At 30.7% G+C, this 17,142-nt stretch overlaps 2 protein-coding genes across 2 annotated transcripts; one reads left to right on the top strand and one right to left on the bottom strand.

The window, feature by feature from the left end:
• The first annotated feature begins 1,587 nt into the window (after window positions 1-1,587).
• Window positions 1,588-9,446, top strand: LOC123272291 (modular serine protease-like). The gene is made up of 9 exons (XM_044738992.1): window positions 1,588-1,779; window positions 1,863-2,050; window positions 4,007-4,343; window positions 5,839-6,161; window positions 6,228-6,479; window positions 8,063-8,494; window positions 8,577-8,878; window positions 8,951-9,073; window positions 9,365-9,446. The coding sequence occupies exons 1-8, from the start codon at window positions 1,601-1,603 to the stop codon at window positions 9,050-9,052; spliced, it is 2,115 nt and encodes a 704-aa protein (XP_044594927.1). The 5' UTR covers window positions 1,588-1,600; the 3' UTR covers window positions 9,053-9,073; window positions 9,365-9,446.
• On the bottom strand, window positions 9,331-16,796 carry LOC123272293 (odorant receptor 82a-like). Its single transcript, XM_044738994.1, has 3 exons — window positions 16,567-16,796; window positions 12,207-12,924; window positions 9,331-9,739 (listed from the first exon to the last, which is right to left on the bottom strand). The coding sequence occupies exons 1-3, from the start codon at window positions 16,720-16,722 to the stop codon at window positions 9,399-9,401; spliced, it is 1,215 nt and encodes a 404-aa protein (XP_044594929.1). The 5' UTR covers window positions 16,723-16,796; the 3' UTR covers window positions 9,331-9,398.
• Between the last annotated feature and the right edge of the window lie 346 nt (window positions 16,797-17,142).

Raw genomic sequence — 17,142 nt, 5'->3', positions numbered from 1 at the left:
ATATGTAAGGATTGATTATTAAAAAAAAAAAACAACTAATCGTTTGTTTAATTGATATATATAAATGACATAATGGTCTAAGTTTGAAATAAATAAAAATTTATTAATATAATTTAAATTTAATAATTCTATTAAATGAAAATAAACTACACTATGTCCTGTAATCTTTCAGTCTGATTTTACTATTTTATATAATTAAAAAAAAAAAATTATTTTACAAAGAAAAATAAATAATTTCAAATTAAATAAGCAATTAGTTGTTTTATTTCAATAATCAACCCTTACATATTGTAATAAATAAAAAAAATTAGGAAAACGGTTGACCCTAAAGGCCATCCCTGCAACTTCCCGCTAATTCCATACTTAGGAGCTTAAAATTGCACCAATGACGTTTTTAAGCTCTTCGAGCTCAAAAATACAATTTATGGGTTATTTTGAGCTCTCCGAGCTCAAAAAGATTGCTTTCCTATGCTTTTGAGCTCTTCGAGCTCAAAAGTCTGATAGGGATTTGATGACACTATTTTTTGAATTTTTAAACCGCAATAACTTTTGAATAAATAAACCGATTTTCACGCGGTTGGTAGCATTCGACACAGTTTTTCAAGCCTCACGAAGAATCTTAAATTTTGAATTGATCGCGCTAGAAATTTTGGAGTTATTCCGAAAAAACACTTTTTTCGGTTTCCTTTCGTTGACGATATTTCTCGAACGAATCAACCGATTTTGACCGGACTGGTGGTGATCGACGTGGTTTTTTGAGGTTAAGAGCTGATTAGTTTTTGGAATTGAACCATCAAGCCGTTTAAAAGTTATTCCAAAAAAACCACATTTGAAAAAATTTTTTTTCAGTTTTTTGAAGATTTCTCAAAATCTATTGATCTGAATCGGTCCAAATAGTTTTCAAAATCTAAGTTTGGTCAAGCCCTTTCGAATGGCACCAACCGCGATGAAATCGGTCAAGCCGTTCAAAAGTTATAAGCGGTTCACATACTTTCACACACACACACACACACACACACACACACATATACATACAGACACCGTGACAACCTCGCAGGGATAGTCAGGGAAGCTTCCTGTGACCTTCAAACGTCGAGATCTGATGAAAACTCGGTTTTTGCAAAACAGGATGAAAAAAATAACTTCCCGATTTTTGAAAATCTTCGATTTTCTTAGCGGGAAGTTAAAAATGAAATAATTATAATTCATATTTATTTGATAATAAATGTTAATTACCAGTAAAAAAGCAATAAAACCCGTCATCACTTAAGTATATTTTTAATTTACATTCATAGTCTTAATCCTCATGAATAATTCAATGCAATTTATTCATTTTCTAAAACTATATTTACCTTGAAGCGTAAAAATTTAATTCTTCATTTCAGAACCACATAATTGAAAAGTATTCATATTTATGGAAGTTTATTGACAAAGATCCATTTATTAATTTTAATGACTATCTTCAAACAATTTATACTTTTCAGTGCATTTAAATTCTTTGTGACATTCTTGGAACTATCTTAATTGTTAAAAAGTATATATAATACTCTTGATTTTCACTAAAACATTAGAATAATTATATTAGAATTTTAAATCGAGAATGTTTAGCATTACCATTTTTTTTCTACTAATCTCTAAACATTTTTATTCTCAAGCAGTTGAACCTCCGGTTTTTGCGTGTGTCGACGGATTCAAAATAAATGTCACTCAAATCTGCGATGGCATTGTAGACTGTCCCGACTCTTCTGACGAATTAAAGAAGCTATGCTATCATATTGTGTAAGTTAATACACTATTATTAAGTTATTTATTATGCAACTTATTAATAATAATCTTAAAAATTTTGCATTACTGTCAATAAGCTGTCCTGTATCTTTATACCGATGTAACTACGGAGCTTGTATCTCAAAATCTTTTCGATGTGATGGTTTTCAAGATTGCGTTGATGGAAGTGATGAAACTCACTGTGAAACAACTAATGACTGCACTAGTCATGAGTATCAGTGCGTCCAATCACTAGAGTGTATTCCATTTTTCCAAACATGCAATGGTAAGATTTCAAATTTATCATGAAACTGCAATCAACTAACATCTGTCAATTTTTTTATTTTTCTTAAACAATAAGCTAACTCTAGAGATATCATATGTATAAAATATATAAAAAAATTCGTATGGGTATTTAAATAAAAGGTCTTGATAAGTGTAACTTATAATGAAGTGTAACTTATAACTCCATAATGAATTTATATCGTGGAAAATATTATCAGCAGACAAAATATCACGTTATTTCTTAATTTTTGACTATTTTTAAGATATAAGCTCATCCTGATGTTACGCGTATCAAGAGCTTTCATTTGAATACCCACACGTATTTTTCATATATTTTATATACAGTCAACTCTCGATAATTTGAAACTCAAGGGACCAGAGATAAATTTCAAATTATCAAAAGTTAAAAATAACAAGTGTTTAAATAACCACGAAGAGGAGGGGGGACTGAAGGAAATAAGAATTTGATCAAAATTCGTCATTTCTTATTTCTATATTATTATCATGTATTAACAATTCAATTCAATAATACAATTATTCACAAATTTTCATTTCAAAAAGAAGTCTGTAATCTTTTTTTGAGTGAGTGACTTCAGTTTATCATTGTCCAAAGAATTTTCGATAGTGGTGAGAGCTGCGAAGTAATCATCATTAGGGAATGCGAACTTACTCATATCTCATTTATGTAAACAATTGACAGGTCTTTACATGTATGTAAACAAATCGCGTTCCAGATGCCATAAGGGCGTATACCGGCAAAAGGTCCCGGTGAAAAGCCATAAGGGCGTATAAAAAATTTTTTTTCGGGAATCAACGTAGTTTCATCTGAAATGTGCAGAAATGCAAAAAAAAAAATTTCATACGCCCTTATGGCTCCCGGGACCCACTTCGGATGCCATAAGGGAGTATCAAAAAAATTTTTTTTTGGGAATCGACGTATTTTTGTATGAAACGTGCAGAAATGCAAAAAAAAATTTTTTCTCCTAACTAAAAATTTTCTTGGACTTAGAAAAAAAGAACAGAATTTGTATTATACGCCCTTATGGCATCCGAGGTGGGTCCCGGGAGCCATAAGGGCGTATAAATCTTTTTTTTTTGCATTTCTGTACATTTCGGACGATACTACGTTGATTCTCGAAAAAAATTTTTTTTATACGCCTTTATGGCTCCCGGGACCCAACTCGGATGCCATAGGGGCGTATAATAAAAGTTCTATTTTTTTTCTAAGTCCAAAAAAATTTTTATATGGAAAAAAATTTTTTTTTGCATTCCTGCCCATTTCATGGAAAAATACGTCGATTCCCAAAAAAAATTTTTTTTAATACGCCCTTATGGCATCCGAGGTGGGTCCCGGGAGCCATAAGGGCGTATAAAAAATTTTTTTTCCGGGAATCGATGTATTTTCGTCCGAAATGTGCAGAAATGCAAAAAAAAAAATTTTATACGCCCTTATGGTTCCCGGGTGCCATAAGGGCGTATATTTTTTATACGCCCTTATGGCATCTGTAACGCGAAATGACAGGTATGTCCATGATAAACGCTTCAAATTATAGAAAGTAGGGAAGCCCGGATTTCAAATTATCACATATTGGCGAACAAGATAATATTCCTTCAACTTAAAATTACCGAAGGGTCCAATTATCATTGATTTTATTCAATTTATCGAGTATTTTTCAAGGGACCGGAAAAATTTTCACAAATATGAGAAATATCATATATATAAAATAAATGGAAAAACACGTGTGCGTATTCAAATGAAAGGTTTCGACGAGAATAACGTCAGGATGAGCTTATATCGTTAAAAATATCATCAGTAGACATAATACAATGACATTTCTTTATTATTGATATTTTTTTAGATATCAGCTCATCCTGATGTTACGCTCATCCAGACCTTTCATTTGAATACGCACACGATTTTTTCTAACTTTTTAATAAAGGATTATTTGTATACCAGGTTACGTAGATTGTCAGGACGAAAGTGATGAGAGTGCAGTGTTATGCAAAGATTACTTCTGTCCAGCTCACACTTATCAGTGTGAGTACGGCGGTTGTATTCATCCGGAAACAGTTTGTGATGGTACAGAAGACTGTCCGGATGGAAGCGATGAAAAAATTTCAACTTGTGCGGCGATCAACTGCGTTGGAGATACTTGTCTCAATTATGAGTGTCAACCAAATGAATTTTCTTGTAAAAGTGGAAGACAATGTATTCCAATATACAAAGTTTGTGATGGAGCTCAACAGTGTCGAGATGCTTCGGATGAAACGCTTGAAAGTTGTAAAAATCAGCAGTAAGTAACAATTTCATTGTGGCAAGAATTGGTTCAGAAAATACTTATGAATGCATTAAAGCTATGACTAGCAGTGAGCATACTAACTCATACATTTACCCGAAAATTGTACAAACTTGTTTCACTGTTACAAAATTTATAACATTCACTGAAAAAAAAAAAAAAAAAAAAAAAAAAATAACTTTAATCAAGAGAAAAATGATTGAATCAAGGAAATCATTTTAAAGGTTTTTACAATCGAGTTTTATTGTATTAAATAAAGAAGAAAAATCTTTGAATTAAGAAAAATTTCTAGAATTTTCAAAAATTTTTATACTCAAATCAAGGTGATGAAGTTCTTCAAAATAATTTTCTTAATTCAAGTTAATTTTTTTCATTGTTTAGTAATATATATATATATATATATATATATATATATATATATAAATGAATAGCTGTGCGTTAGTCTTGCTAAAACTCAAAAACAACTGGACCGATTTCAACAATTTTCTTTTTGTTTTGTTCGCTATAGTTCAGAAATGTTTTCGAAATAATAAAAGTTTTGAAAAACCCGAAAGTTCAGCTAAGGAAATCAACAGATCTAAAATTGTTAATCGTCTATCTTCTGTATATAAGGACAAAAGAAAATTTCATAAATTCAGTGTTGATTTTTTGGGATCTTGATTTTCAAGCGATTATGAGAAGCGAGTTTCATTTAATAACTTGACAAAATTCTAACCGCACTTCATGCAACCAGTATTTATTCTTTATCAAAGTAGATTAAAGTTTAAAGATTGATAAACGCTGTTCGAAAGGTGTAATCCTAATATTCCTAATATAAAATTGAGATGAAATGTATGTGGCATCAAACTATTCGTAACGTGATTGGTCGAATATATCATAAGCATGAAAATATATGCAAATGCTATAGTCAGGCGCGCGCTTGCGCGCGCAAATTCAAATTCTAGTCCCATAATAAAATTGAGATGAAATGTATGTGAAACCAATCTATTCGTGATGTGATTGGTTGAAAATATTTATTCTCATTCTGATTGGTTGAAAGTGAATATAATATACATAAACTACACATAAATATATCATGACCATAAATATAAGGCGCAAATTTGAATTCTAGTCCCATAATAAAAAAGAGATGAAATGTATGTGGCATCAAACTATTCGTAACTTGATTGGTCGAATATATCATAAGCATGAAAATATATGCAAACTCTATAGTCAGGCGCGCGCTTGCGCAAATTTGAATTCTAGTAACTATAAAATCGAACGCGCTTTGCGCGCTTCTGTCAAAATTTTTATCATCGACAATTTAATTAATTAATATTCTTAAAAATTTTACTTATTAATATTTAACCCTTGCCATGGTAACACTGGTTACTGAACCGTTGACAAAGTGGTCACCATAGCAACGAAAAGCGACAACAGTGAAAACGCCACATCAATTCTTTAATAAAGGATTTTAAATCTATGCTGTGAAAATTTTTTATAATATTTCTAGATGTCCAGATGGATTTTTTCAATGTGATTACGGAGCATGCATTCCTGATTCTCTCAAATGTAACTTAGAACCAAATTGTCACGACTGGAGTGATGAAACTGTTTGCGAGTCAAGTCTTCCTAATGGAGCATGTCGTCTACCTTCTGCGAAACCAGGAACTCATTACACAGTTTCTCAGTATCCACAGAGTCGTCCTGGTCAAATAGTTCCTGAGCTTACGCGGCTCGATTTCTCGTGTGACGTTGATCAAACTTTAGAAGGATCTTCACACGCTTATTGTCAAAATAATAACTGGGTTCCATATATTCCAACTTGTTACTCTGGTAAAATATCTATTAATATTATTATGATACATATAATATACTAAAATACTGAATGTTATTTTTCAGAGCGGCAAGAAATTACGTGCCCGTCATTAGACGCACCCGCAGCAAAGAAACGTTGTGAAGTGTTATGGGGACCGAAACAAGGTTGGATTTCATGCAATGAATCTATGCCAATAGGTACACACGTTACCTTGGAATGTCCAGAATTTTATGAACAAAAATCAGGATCATTTTTTACAACGTGTCTTCATGATGGAACTTGGAGCCAGGTTCCTCTGCAATGTAAACCTATTTGTGGAACAAGGAATGAAATAGGTATGCAATGAATTTATTGAATACTTTTTATTTTCATCGTTATAGTTCATCTATATATTATTAAAAGAATAAAAAAAAATTTGTGTTAAGGATAGTCATATGGTAAAATCGGTTTTTTTAGTTTAATTTAGTGTCGTTGCAAAGGTCTTGACTTGAATTTGTGCTTTTTCAAGGTTTCACATGTCTCACCGATAGTAAATTTATTATGATAAGTATTCAGGCTGCATTCGAAAATTCTATATCTTTAGATACATAATTAAGAAATAACCTTTTATCTTGTGAACTATTGACATTTTTGAAAATATAAGCTCATCCCGATGTTACACTCATCGAGACCTTTCATTTGAGTACCCACATCAATTTTTCATATATTTATATATTTATATATATTATATATATGTATATATGAAAAATATATGAAAAATTGATGTAGGTACTCAAATGAAAGCTCTTGATGAGCGTAACATCAGGATGAGCTTATATCTTTAAAAATGTGAATAACAAAGCAATAATGTTGCATTTTGACCACTGATGATATTGTTAACGATATAGGCTCATCTTGGAGTTACACTCATCGAGACCTTTCATTTGAGTACCCACATCAATTTTTCATATATTTATATATTATATATATGTATATATGAAAAATATATCAAAATGCATATAGGTACTCAAATGAAAGGTCTTGACTTGTGTAACATCGATGAGCTTATATCTTCAAAAATATCAATAATTAAGAAATGACCTGGTATCTTGTGTACAATTGACATTTTTAAAGATATAAAAATAACCCGACATTACGCTCATCAAGATCTTCCATTTGAGTACCCACATCAATTTTTCATATATTTATATATTTTATATACATTATACATATGTATGTATGAAAAATATATTAAAATGCATGTGGGTACTCAAATGAAAGCTCTTGATTAGTATATCATCGGAATGAGCTTACATCTTTAAAAATATTAATAATTAAGTAATGACCTTGTATTTTGTCAACTACTGACATTTTTAAAGATATAAAATTACCCCGACATTACGGTCATCAAGACCTTTCATTTGAGTATTCACATCAATTTTTCTTATATTTTATGGATATTTTATATCTGTATAAATAAAAAATATATCAAAATGCATGTGGGTACTCGAATGGAAGCTCTTGACGAGTGTAACATCGGGATGAGCTTATATCTTCAAAAACATAAATAATTAAGAAATGACCTTGTATCTTGTGAACTAATGATATTTTTAAAGATATAAGCTCATCCTGACAATACACTTATCGAGACCTTTCATTTGAGTACCCACATCAATTTTTCATATATTTTTTATATGTATATATTTTCATATGAAAAATATATCAAAAAGCATGTGGATACTCAAATGAAAGCTCTTGATGAGTGTAACATCCGGATGAGCTTATATCTTTAAAAACGCCAGTAGTTAAGAAAGTACAGTGCAATTCAACAAAATTCATTATTTAATAAAGCAAAATTTTATGTATTTATAGTTCACAAGTCACGGCAGTCACATAGTGACTGCAAGGTTGCTAGTAATAATAAATTTATTTTTTTCAGCAATTCCTTTGATTGTTAAGGGTTGGGAAATATCTCTGGACGAGAGTTTGCCTTGGCATGCAACACTATTCTCTCATGAAAATGGACATTGGAAGTTTTTTTGTGGTAGCTCTTTGATCCATGAAAGCGCTGTTATAACAGCCGGTCATTGCGTTTGGAAAACAGACCCTGAGACGATCCGTGTTATTTTTGCTGGATTTTCAAGTAATTTTACGTTAGATGAACAAAATATGGAAACTCAAATTATTGGAGTTTCAGAAATAAAAATTCAACAAATGTATCGAGATCATGAAGGAAACTACGGCTCTGATCTAGCTATTTTAATTTTGGATAAACCAGTTACAATAACTAACAATGTTAAGCCAGTTTGCTTAAACTGGCGAGTAACTTCAGATGTATCTTTAAGATCTGAAGAAATCGGTTTAGTTGCTGGTACTTTGTCATCATGATTTTAAAAACTAAGTCTTCTTCGTTAAATGAGTTACTTTCAATCATAAATAATGATTTTTTTTAGGTATGGGAATAACGGAAAACGATACGTTTAGTGACAAACTCCGCATCACGACCGTAAAAATAATTCCTGAAAATGAGTGCCAAGAAAGTCAGAAGAGAGATTTTCGAAAATACTTAACTTACACAACATTTTGCGCTGGCTGGAGTAACGGAACTGCAGTTTGTAATGGAGACAGTGGAGGTGGATTAGTGCTACAAAGACCTGATGAAAAAATATGGGATTTACATGGTGTAGTATCCATAAGTCCACGACGATTAGGAACGAATATTTGCGATCCAAATTATTATACAGTATTTACCAAAGTATAAAAATAATTATAATAATTTTATATTACATTACTGAAGAAATAAAAGTATTAATTTATATATTTTTAGATTTCAGCATACAGTACTTGGATTGATGATATTTTAAAATATCTTCCTATAATAGGGCCGCCACTAAATGATCAATTACCCAATACGGATGTAATTGTTTAATATTTTGATCCTACAAAAAATGCTAACATAAATTTATTAGTTAAATAGATAATTTTGTAAACTAGAAAATCAAATGCGCTTTGCGCGCTTCTGTCAAAATATTTATTATCGACAATTTAATAAATCAATATTTTTCCAAATTTTTACCGTTGCCATGATAACGGTTGCCATAGTAATCGTTGCTATGGTAACCGTTGCCAAAGTGGTTACCATAGCAACAAAAAGCGACAAAAATGAAAACGTCAAATCAACTTTTTAATAAAGAATAATAATTACAATTGAAAAATAAATTTTTTATTTTATTAATTTACAGAGCTTCTTATAAATCTATGTATCTACATAATTATTACTCTTCGAACATTAGTCTAATAATGGAAAAATATGAAAACATCATTTTGACAAGGTCTTTGAAACTTGAAATATTCATATTACAAATTTTTCCTGCTGTTAAATGAAACGGATAATTGGTTCTCATTATTATAAATAACAAATCTTTCGCTAATATTGGTGACATTTGATACCATTTGCAATTATAAATTGCTAATTGTAAGTTTCTGGTTTGTGTGGACAATGATTCACCAATGAAGCTATAAATATAAAGTTGAAAAAATAAAAGATAAATTCGGATAAGAGCAGCGATTATTATATTACTATTTCCAGTTTTGAGACCCCATAGCAAAAGAATACCTGTACAAAATATATAAATATAAAGTTGCTTTGAAGATCACCTAGATATTAATAAAATTTGAATGAGTTTTTGGAAAATGAAAAGGAAATTCAAAATTTAATGCATCTAGCCTGTGCCTTCAAAATAATTAATGTATATGGGGCATTCCACGCCAAATCGGACGGTTTGAAAATTTTCAATTTTTAATTTACTCAATTTTTAGTAGATTTTACAAAAATCTAACTATTGCAGCCGTCCTCGTGGCGTAACTTTTAAAAAATTTAGCCATTTTCTGACTTAGTTTGTCGAGCTGAGTCAGAAAATATATAATATAGTTCAAAAGTTTATATATATATATTTATATATATATATATATATATATAATTGAGGTTATAATTGAGGATGGTTTTACTTGTATCACTGTAGTGTTTTACAAGGGAGGGTGAGGAATTATTGTCTCTCCACTTTTTTCTCCGCAATATAATCTCTCAATCCCGTCATTATAACTCTCAACCACTTTTTCGTCCCCACCCCCCTGCATGTTGGGATTTTTTCTTTCATGCCCGACACACATGTGCTGCGACTGTGGCCGACTTACGCGTTATAATCAGTACCTGCATTTGCATTACGGTCTTAAATAGTATGGAGGTACTTCTATAATGACATTTTACCTCCATAACTATATGGGAAAACCACAGAAAACCCGACCGGTACAGAGGCTGGCAATGAAACTCACATATTCTTAGTTTATAATCATTGAAAAATATTGGTGCGCGCCGGAATCGAACCCTGGTCCCACTCTTTCGAAATGCAGGTACCGAGCCGATTAGGCTATTGCCAACCTTATATATTTATACGATATAACGCGGCTTGTCAGCACGACAGCGTTTTCAATTTATGACCGATTCTTCTCAAACTCAGCATGCTTTGTCTGTCGATCAAGACCAAAGTTAAGTTCGAAGATGAGCTTAATCGGGCGAGTAATTTGGAAATGACAGGATTTTGAAATTTTGAAAATCGTAAAAATTGATGTTTTTACTACTTCAACTTGGTATAATTACTGAACTAGACAAGATATTGAAATTCGATAAAAATGCATCGTAAAGCTCTTTTAATAAGCTTCAATTTTCACTACTTAGAAGTGGTAGTAGCCTCAATATTACTCCTTTTAGAGTTCGTTTAATGAAACTGTTTTACTATTGCAGCCGTTTTAGAATTATTTTCTACATCATAGCTTATTCATGATGTAAATTCAATAATTACGATATTGATCAGTCTTTTGTGTAATGTTTTCGGGTAGGTTGTCAGTAAATATGTCACAAATTAATTCTAACCATTGTTTTCTTCAACTAAAATTTTATCCGGTTGAAAAATTCTGATTAATTTGAAAACTGTTGTTTCTAAGCAGTTACTTAAAATTTGGACATTTATAGTTAAAATCTTATAATCTGTGCAATTCTTTGGTAAATATTTGAGAAACTTTTTCTTCACAAGATAATTTTTTTTCCAAAATTTGTTGTAAATAGTTTTAAATTTATTATTGAATTTTGTTTTTAATTCATGAATTAAGTTATACATTATCAGTGTTATTATATTATTTTATCAAAAATCAATTTTTTTTATTTGAAAAATCTACTTCCATTTCGGCTGCCGAATGGCCTTTTTTTATATTTTTTTGTACCCATCAAAAAACTCTTTTTCTGAAATGTTGAGATTTTTTTGATCATCGGTTCAAAAGATTCATCGCTTCATACAATTCTTCAAATGCTAATACGCGAGAGAATTATAAAATTATTTTTTAAATTTGAAATCAATTTTTTTTTTTTTGTATACTTTTATCCAAATAAAAAAAATATTTATCGCAGGAAGTTTTATTGAAAAATAATTATTAATCTTTTTTAATTAACAATTTCCTATGATTGTTATAGTGAAGAATATACATGAAGTTTTTTAAAATACGTTGAAAGAGAGAAACCAGTGATAAAATTTGATAAAATAGAGGAAAAAAATTTTTTTTTTAATTTTCAAAAATCGAAAAAAAAATAGTAGCCATCGAGAACCCATGACCGGATCAGCCTAGAAAGTTGTGGTTTGAGTAGTAGATTACTGTAAAAAAATTTTGAAGAAAATCAAAATATGCACTCACTTTAAAAAATGCAATTTAAATTTTAAAAATCAAAAAACACGTATTAAAACTATTGAAATAATTTTTTTTCGAAAAGTATATGGAAAAACGATTTTTTTTATTCAGTGAGTATTTTGATTTGAGCCATTCTTTAAGAAATTATCAACAAAAAACCGTAAAAAGAGCGGTTTTTTCAAAATTCGATATCTTTTGAACCTATGATCGAAAAAATCTTAACATCTCGGAAAAAGAATTTTTTGATAGGTACAAAAAAATTGAAGAAATAAAAAATAAAAATTTTTCAAACCATCCGATTTGGTGTGGAATGCCCCATATAATAGTACTCAAACTTATTAATTTACCTGATATACCGATAATAAAAGTATTTGCAGCAACCTGTAGCAAAATTATAAGATTAAACGTTCTTTCAAATTCATTAGCTAATTTTATCAAGTAAGTATGTCTCTGTGATAGTTGATTAATTTGTTTCCGTAGGCTGAAAAAATTTTTTTTTCCATCAAGACTTTCCATGTCAGTATAAAGAAGTTTGAATTGCCCACAAACGTGCATGGCAATACCGAATATATATACATCACCGCCGATATATGCGGTGCATAAGATAACTAAGTGTACTGTAACTAGACCATAGTAAGCGAAGTAAATAGACATTGATATGCTTGTCGATACCCAGCAATTAGGACCGATTGGAATGTTTCTTAACATAGTAGCATTATCGCTTAACTGATCAGAAGAAAACTTATGAATCGTTGGAGGATTACCAAAAATAAGAGGTACTATCGTCATATAAGCACCGATCATCTGGATGATAAAAACGATTCTTCCTGCAAAAGCATATTTTAACATTATTGTTTTTGATTTTTTATCATGAACGTTGGCCCAGTCTTCAATTGCTGAGTTTACTATGAAGTACATTCTTTTTTTGTAGACCAAAGGTAAAATTATCTTACAGACCGACAGTATACTAGTCGCAATTAAGCTGAGTGCATCTACTGTGTCAGTAATAAGACCACAGTTTCCTTTGGTAATTAGCTCATCAATGAAGATTATTATAATTAAACACTGAAGAAAGAAATATGTTTATTATAGGTTAAAATGAATATAATTTAAGCGTTTCAGTGTCAAATCGCGTGCCAAATACCAAAAGGGCGTATAATTTTTAACTTTCCGCTAAGAAAATTGAAAATTTTCTAAAAATTTTTTTGAGAAACTCATTCATGTTAGATTACTTAATTTCTGCTTAAAAAAACAAATTAATTTCAAATAAACAGTTTGGATTCATGAAAAACAGAGGTACAACTGATGCTGTAGCTTATACTTCTAACTACATTTACTCTAACTTAGATAAAAGTTCACCAACTGTTCTAGCTTTTCTAGATTTGGCCAAAGCTTTTGACACTGTCAATCATAAGATATTGATGGATAAACTATGGAGGTATGGAATTAGGGGTATACCACATCAACTCCTAAAATCCTATCTATATAATAGATCCCAAGTAGTTAAATTAAATAATACTATAAGTGATACCAGAATCGTTACTGTGATCGTCCCCCAGGGTACTGTCTTGGGGCCCCTATTATTTATAATATATATAAATGATATTTTTAATGTTTTATCGAATGATACCATAGATTCTTATGCCGACGATACAGCCATATTATGCTCAGGAAAAAGCTGGCTAATAGTTAAAAATAAATTAATTGAATGGTTACATAAAATTGATTTATGGCTAAGAGAGAATCAATATCTCAATATAGATAAGTCTACATCCCTGATGGATCCAAAGTGCGGTAGACTACGGTAATGTACGGCAAATTTACGGTAGAGTACGGTACGTACAGCGATTTACCGTAATACAGTATGACACCGTAAATTTCGGAGATTTTACGGCAAAGTACCGTGATTTTACAGTAATTTATTGTTATTGTACGGTAAGATACCGTGATTGTACGGTAAAATACCGTAATTGTTAGTAAAATACTATAATTATCCGGTAAAAAAGTACTGTTTTTGTACGCTAAAGTACCATAATTGAACGGTAATGTACCGTAATTGTACGGTAACTTATCGCTAAAATAACGTATATTTGACGGTAGATTATCATTGGAATACGGTAGTGCGGAAAGTTCAGAAGTATATTTTCTACCGTGATTTCACCGTACGCTACCGTAATTATACCGTAATTTTACCGTTCTATACAATATTTTCACCGTTCTTTACTGTACGTTAGGTGTTTTACGGTTACTACCGTGCAAGTAGAATGCTACTGTATTCTACGGTGGCCATACAGTATATCGACCGTATTTTTACCGTATAATACCGTAATTCTACGGTATTTCAGATCCGCCAGGGATTTATAACTTTCGGCAGTTATAAAGATAGTTACCCAACTGAGTTTGAAGTTGTAACAGGGTAAATTACCCTTAATCGATAAGTCGCCAGAGATCGATAACTTTTCGACTAGCATTTGAGCGCATCTTCGGGCCTAGAGAGAGAGCAGGAGGGGGTATTTTTGGGGTCGTTATATAGACGAGCCATGCGTGGTGTCCGGAGAAGTAGTAAAGTGCTGGAACGAGTAACATCAAGAAGTCCAAAGAAGGAAGCGGGTATCAACCATAGAGTTTTTAATTCATATGCTTTTTTAATTCATATGCTTTTTTAATCATTGGACTGTCCAAAATGATGAAAATTTAAATTTACTACTATCGAAAATGTTGACTTTTTCAAATTTTTTTTTTCACAAACTTTCTTCGGACAATTTTGAAGACTGTTGTTCGAAATTATGAAAATTCCTGATTTTTTTTTATACGCCCTTTTAGCATGGAACCCTATCTAACTGCTGTAATACGCCCTTTTGGCATTTGGCACGCGAAATATTTATTGAGAAACTTGATATAAATTATGTTGTGTGATTGTTAGCTTCAAGTACACCGAAAGAAAAAAATTTATTTTTAAAAAAGTGAGCAATGTTTTAGTAAGAAATAAATATTTTGAAAATTTTGAAAAAAAGTTTTTCAAATTTGGGAAAAACAATTTTGGATAAAAATTCACAGGTTGTCTATCTAAAATTGTCTTTTTTCAAATCAATAAAATTATTTTCAACAAGAAAGTTACTGTGATAAAAATTTTTATTTCTTCAGCTAAAAAAGAAAATTGTTTAAAATTTTCAACAAATTAATTTCTTGTCACAACAATACCCATTTTTTTTTTCTCACAGTGCATACTCGAACAATATGATCAATATAAATATTGTAGCGGATAGCATTAATTGAAATCAGATATATGTTACGATGTATTATCAATCCACCCGAGTCGAAATATCAGACCCGTTTAAGCTGTAAAAGTTTCCAAATCCTTTGTAGTTCAATTCGCCGCCTTAGAAGACGCCTGTTTTGGCAGTAAAAGTCGGAGTGAACTATGGATACAGTGAAAACAGGTCCACTGAGTTCCGTTTTCAATGTAAATTTTATCCAAAGAATAATAATACTAATGCAGAGTCGAAACATCAGACCCGTTTTAGCTGTAAAAGTCGGGGTGAACTAAGGACATAGTGAAAACAGCTCCACTGAGTTCCGTTTTCAATGTAAATTTTATCCAAAGCATAATAAATAATAATAATAATAATAATAATAATAATAATAATATCACTATTAGTAGATTTCATAATAATCTAACTATTGCAGTCGTCTTTATAGCGCAACTTTTAAAAAATTCACCCATTTTCTAAATCAGCTTGACAAACTGAGTCAGAAAATATCTTTCATTCAAAAGTTTATATGTCGCGTTCCAGATACCATAAAGGCGTATTCCGGCAAAAAGCCCCGGTGAAAAGCTATCGGTGCGTATAAAATATTTTTTTTCGGGAATCGACGAATTTTCGTCTGAAATGTGCAGAAATGTAGAAAAAAAATTTTATACGCATATAATGTCATTGCATAAATTTAGCTTATAAGAATGATGAGAGGTATGTTAACTCATCGGTCGTACGGTGTAGGGGTTAGTTATCGGTCTGGCAAGCGCGCGTCTCGGGTTCGAGTCTCGGTTAGAACGAATGCGATTTTCACTTTATTTCTATAAGTAGCGAAAGTTAGGTCTAAATAAAGAGTCAAGCGGTCTAAACATGTGTTTAGCTCTACATTAAAAATAATATAAAACAAAAAAAACTCGAAAAATTTTTTTTTTTATCATTTTACTAATAACAAAATTATTATTATTATTATTAAAAAAACAAAAAAAAATTCGGTCTCTAGTTGGGTTCGAACCTGCGTCCCCAGGCACGGTACAAAAAAAGTAATTATTATTATTTAAATTGTTATTATTATTCAACGCCTGGTTAGACTGTAATCCTGTCAAAATGGGACAAAACTCCACTATTTACAGTCAAACCAGGCGTCGAGTTTATATAGTATTTAACTGAGCAGTCTTTCCTGACCACTCAATTTTCTAAGAATTGTTGGAAAAAAGTACAGCTTAAACGGGGCTGAATTTTCGACTCGGGCAATAACTCCACTATAAATATGTAATTAATTTTTAAAATTTCAAAACAACAACACTTTTTATATCATGTTTTCGAAGCGTATAGCTAGTTATCTATCTTAAAATTTAAGTAATAAAATATTGACCATGAAAAACTCAAATAATATTTTGTTTGCATAAATCAGGTTCGTATATAAATTTTATGATAATATTTGATATTAATTTACCTGTATAAAAGAATTTAGGAAAACTTGCAGGAAAATGACTTTTCCAAAATGATCTAGTGGCCATATTCCAATAGACCTCGTTAAAAGTTTGTAAGGTCCTAATGCGTAAGTTGTATCAGAGTTCCATTTTGTCGGCTTACGATTATTGTAATCCATATTTTAGATGTTAATTCTTGAGATGTATGTACACGACTAAATCATGGTAGCGCTCAGATCTTGTAACTCATATTTTATTTATAAGACCATATCGTATTTCGTACATGTGTATATAATTAATAGTTGATGCATCGAATACATAAATTATAAGATCGAACGTTTTTCTCGTAATATTACATTAAAGTATTCATTATCAAGAATAAATTCGTTCTTTTGTTCTTAAATATATAATTGTATTATTATTTAACTATTATTATGAAGAAATATTTCAATATGTGCAGAAACTAAGCGCAAATTTATTAAAGTCTATAAAATGACTAGTTATTTCTTTTTAAATTTATCAAGAAAAAATGATATGTAGTTCATTAAAAATATAAGGGATTGTATCAAAAAGGTCAGTAATGATTCAACAACACTAAA

This window comes from Cotesia glomerata, linkage group LG9 (assembly GCF_020080835.1).
Source record: "Cotesia glomerata isolate CgM1 linkage group LG9, MPM_Cglom_v2.3, whole genome shotgun sequence".
Lineage (NCBI taxonomy): Eukaryota > Metazoa > Arthropoda > Insecta > Hymenoptera > Braconidae > Cotesia > Cotesia glomerata.
The sequence above is the reverse complement of the archived record's forward strand: the minus strand, read 5'-3'. Positions and strand labels throughout refer to the sequence as shown.

What these genes read in the sequence shown, in the direction of transcription:
- LOC123272293 (XM_044738994.1), bottom strand. Translation starts at nt 16,722, where the DNA reads ATGGATTACAATAATCGTAAGCCGACAAAATGGAACTCTGATACAACT. An exon ending in TCCTAAATTCTTTTATACAG is followed by an intron (nt 12,925 to 16,566) that starts GTAAATTAATAT and finishes TTCTTTCTTCAG; the next exon opens with TGTTTAATTATAATAATCTT. An exon ending in TTTTATTATCGGTATATCAG is followed by an intron (nt 9,740 to 12,206) that starts GTAAATTAATAA and finishes TATTTTGTACAG; the next exon opens with GTATTCTTTTGCTATGGGGT.
- LOC123272291 (XM_044738992.1), top strand. Translation starts at nt 1,601, where the DNA reads ATGTTTAGCATTACCATTTTTTTTCTACTAATCTCTAAACATTTTTAT. An exon ending in AAGCTATGCTATCATATTGT is followed by an intron (nt 1,780 to 1,862) that starts GTAAGTTAATAC and finishes ACTGTCAATAAG; the next exon opens with CTGTCCTGTATCTTTATACC. An exon ending in TGGAACAAGGAATGAAATAG is followed by an intron (nt 6,480 to 8,062) that starts GTATGCAATGAA and finishes TATTTTTTTCAG; the next exon opens with CAATTCCTTTGATTGTTAAG.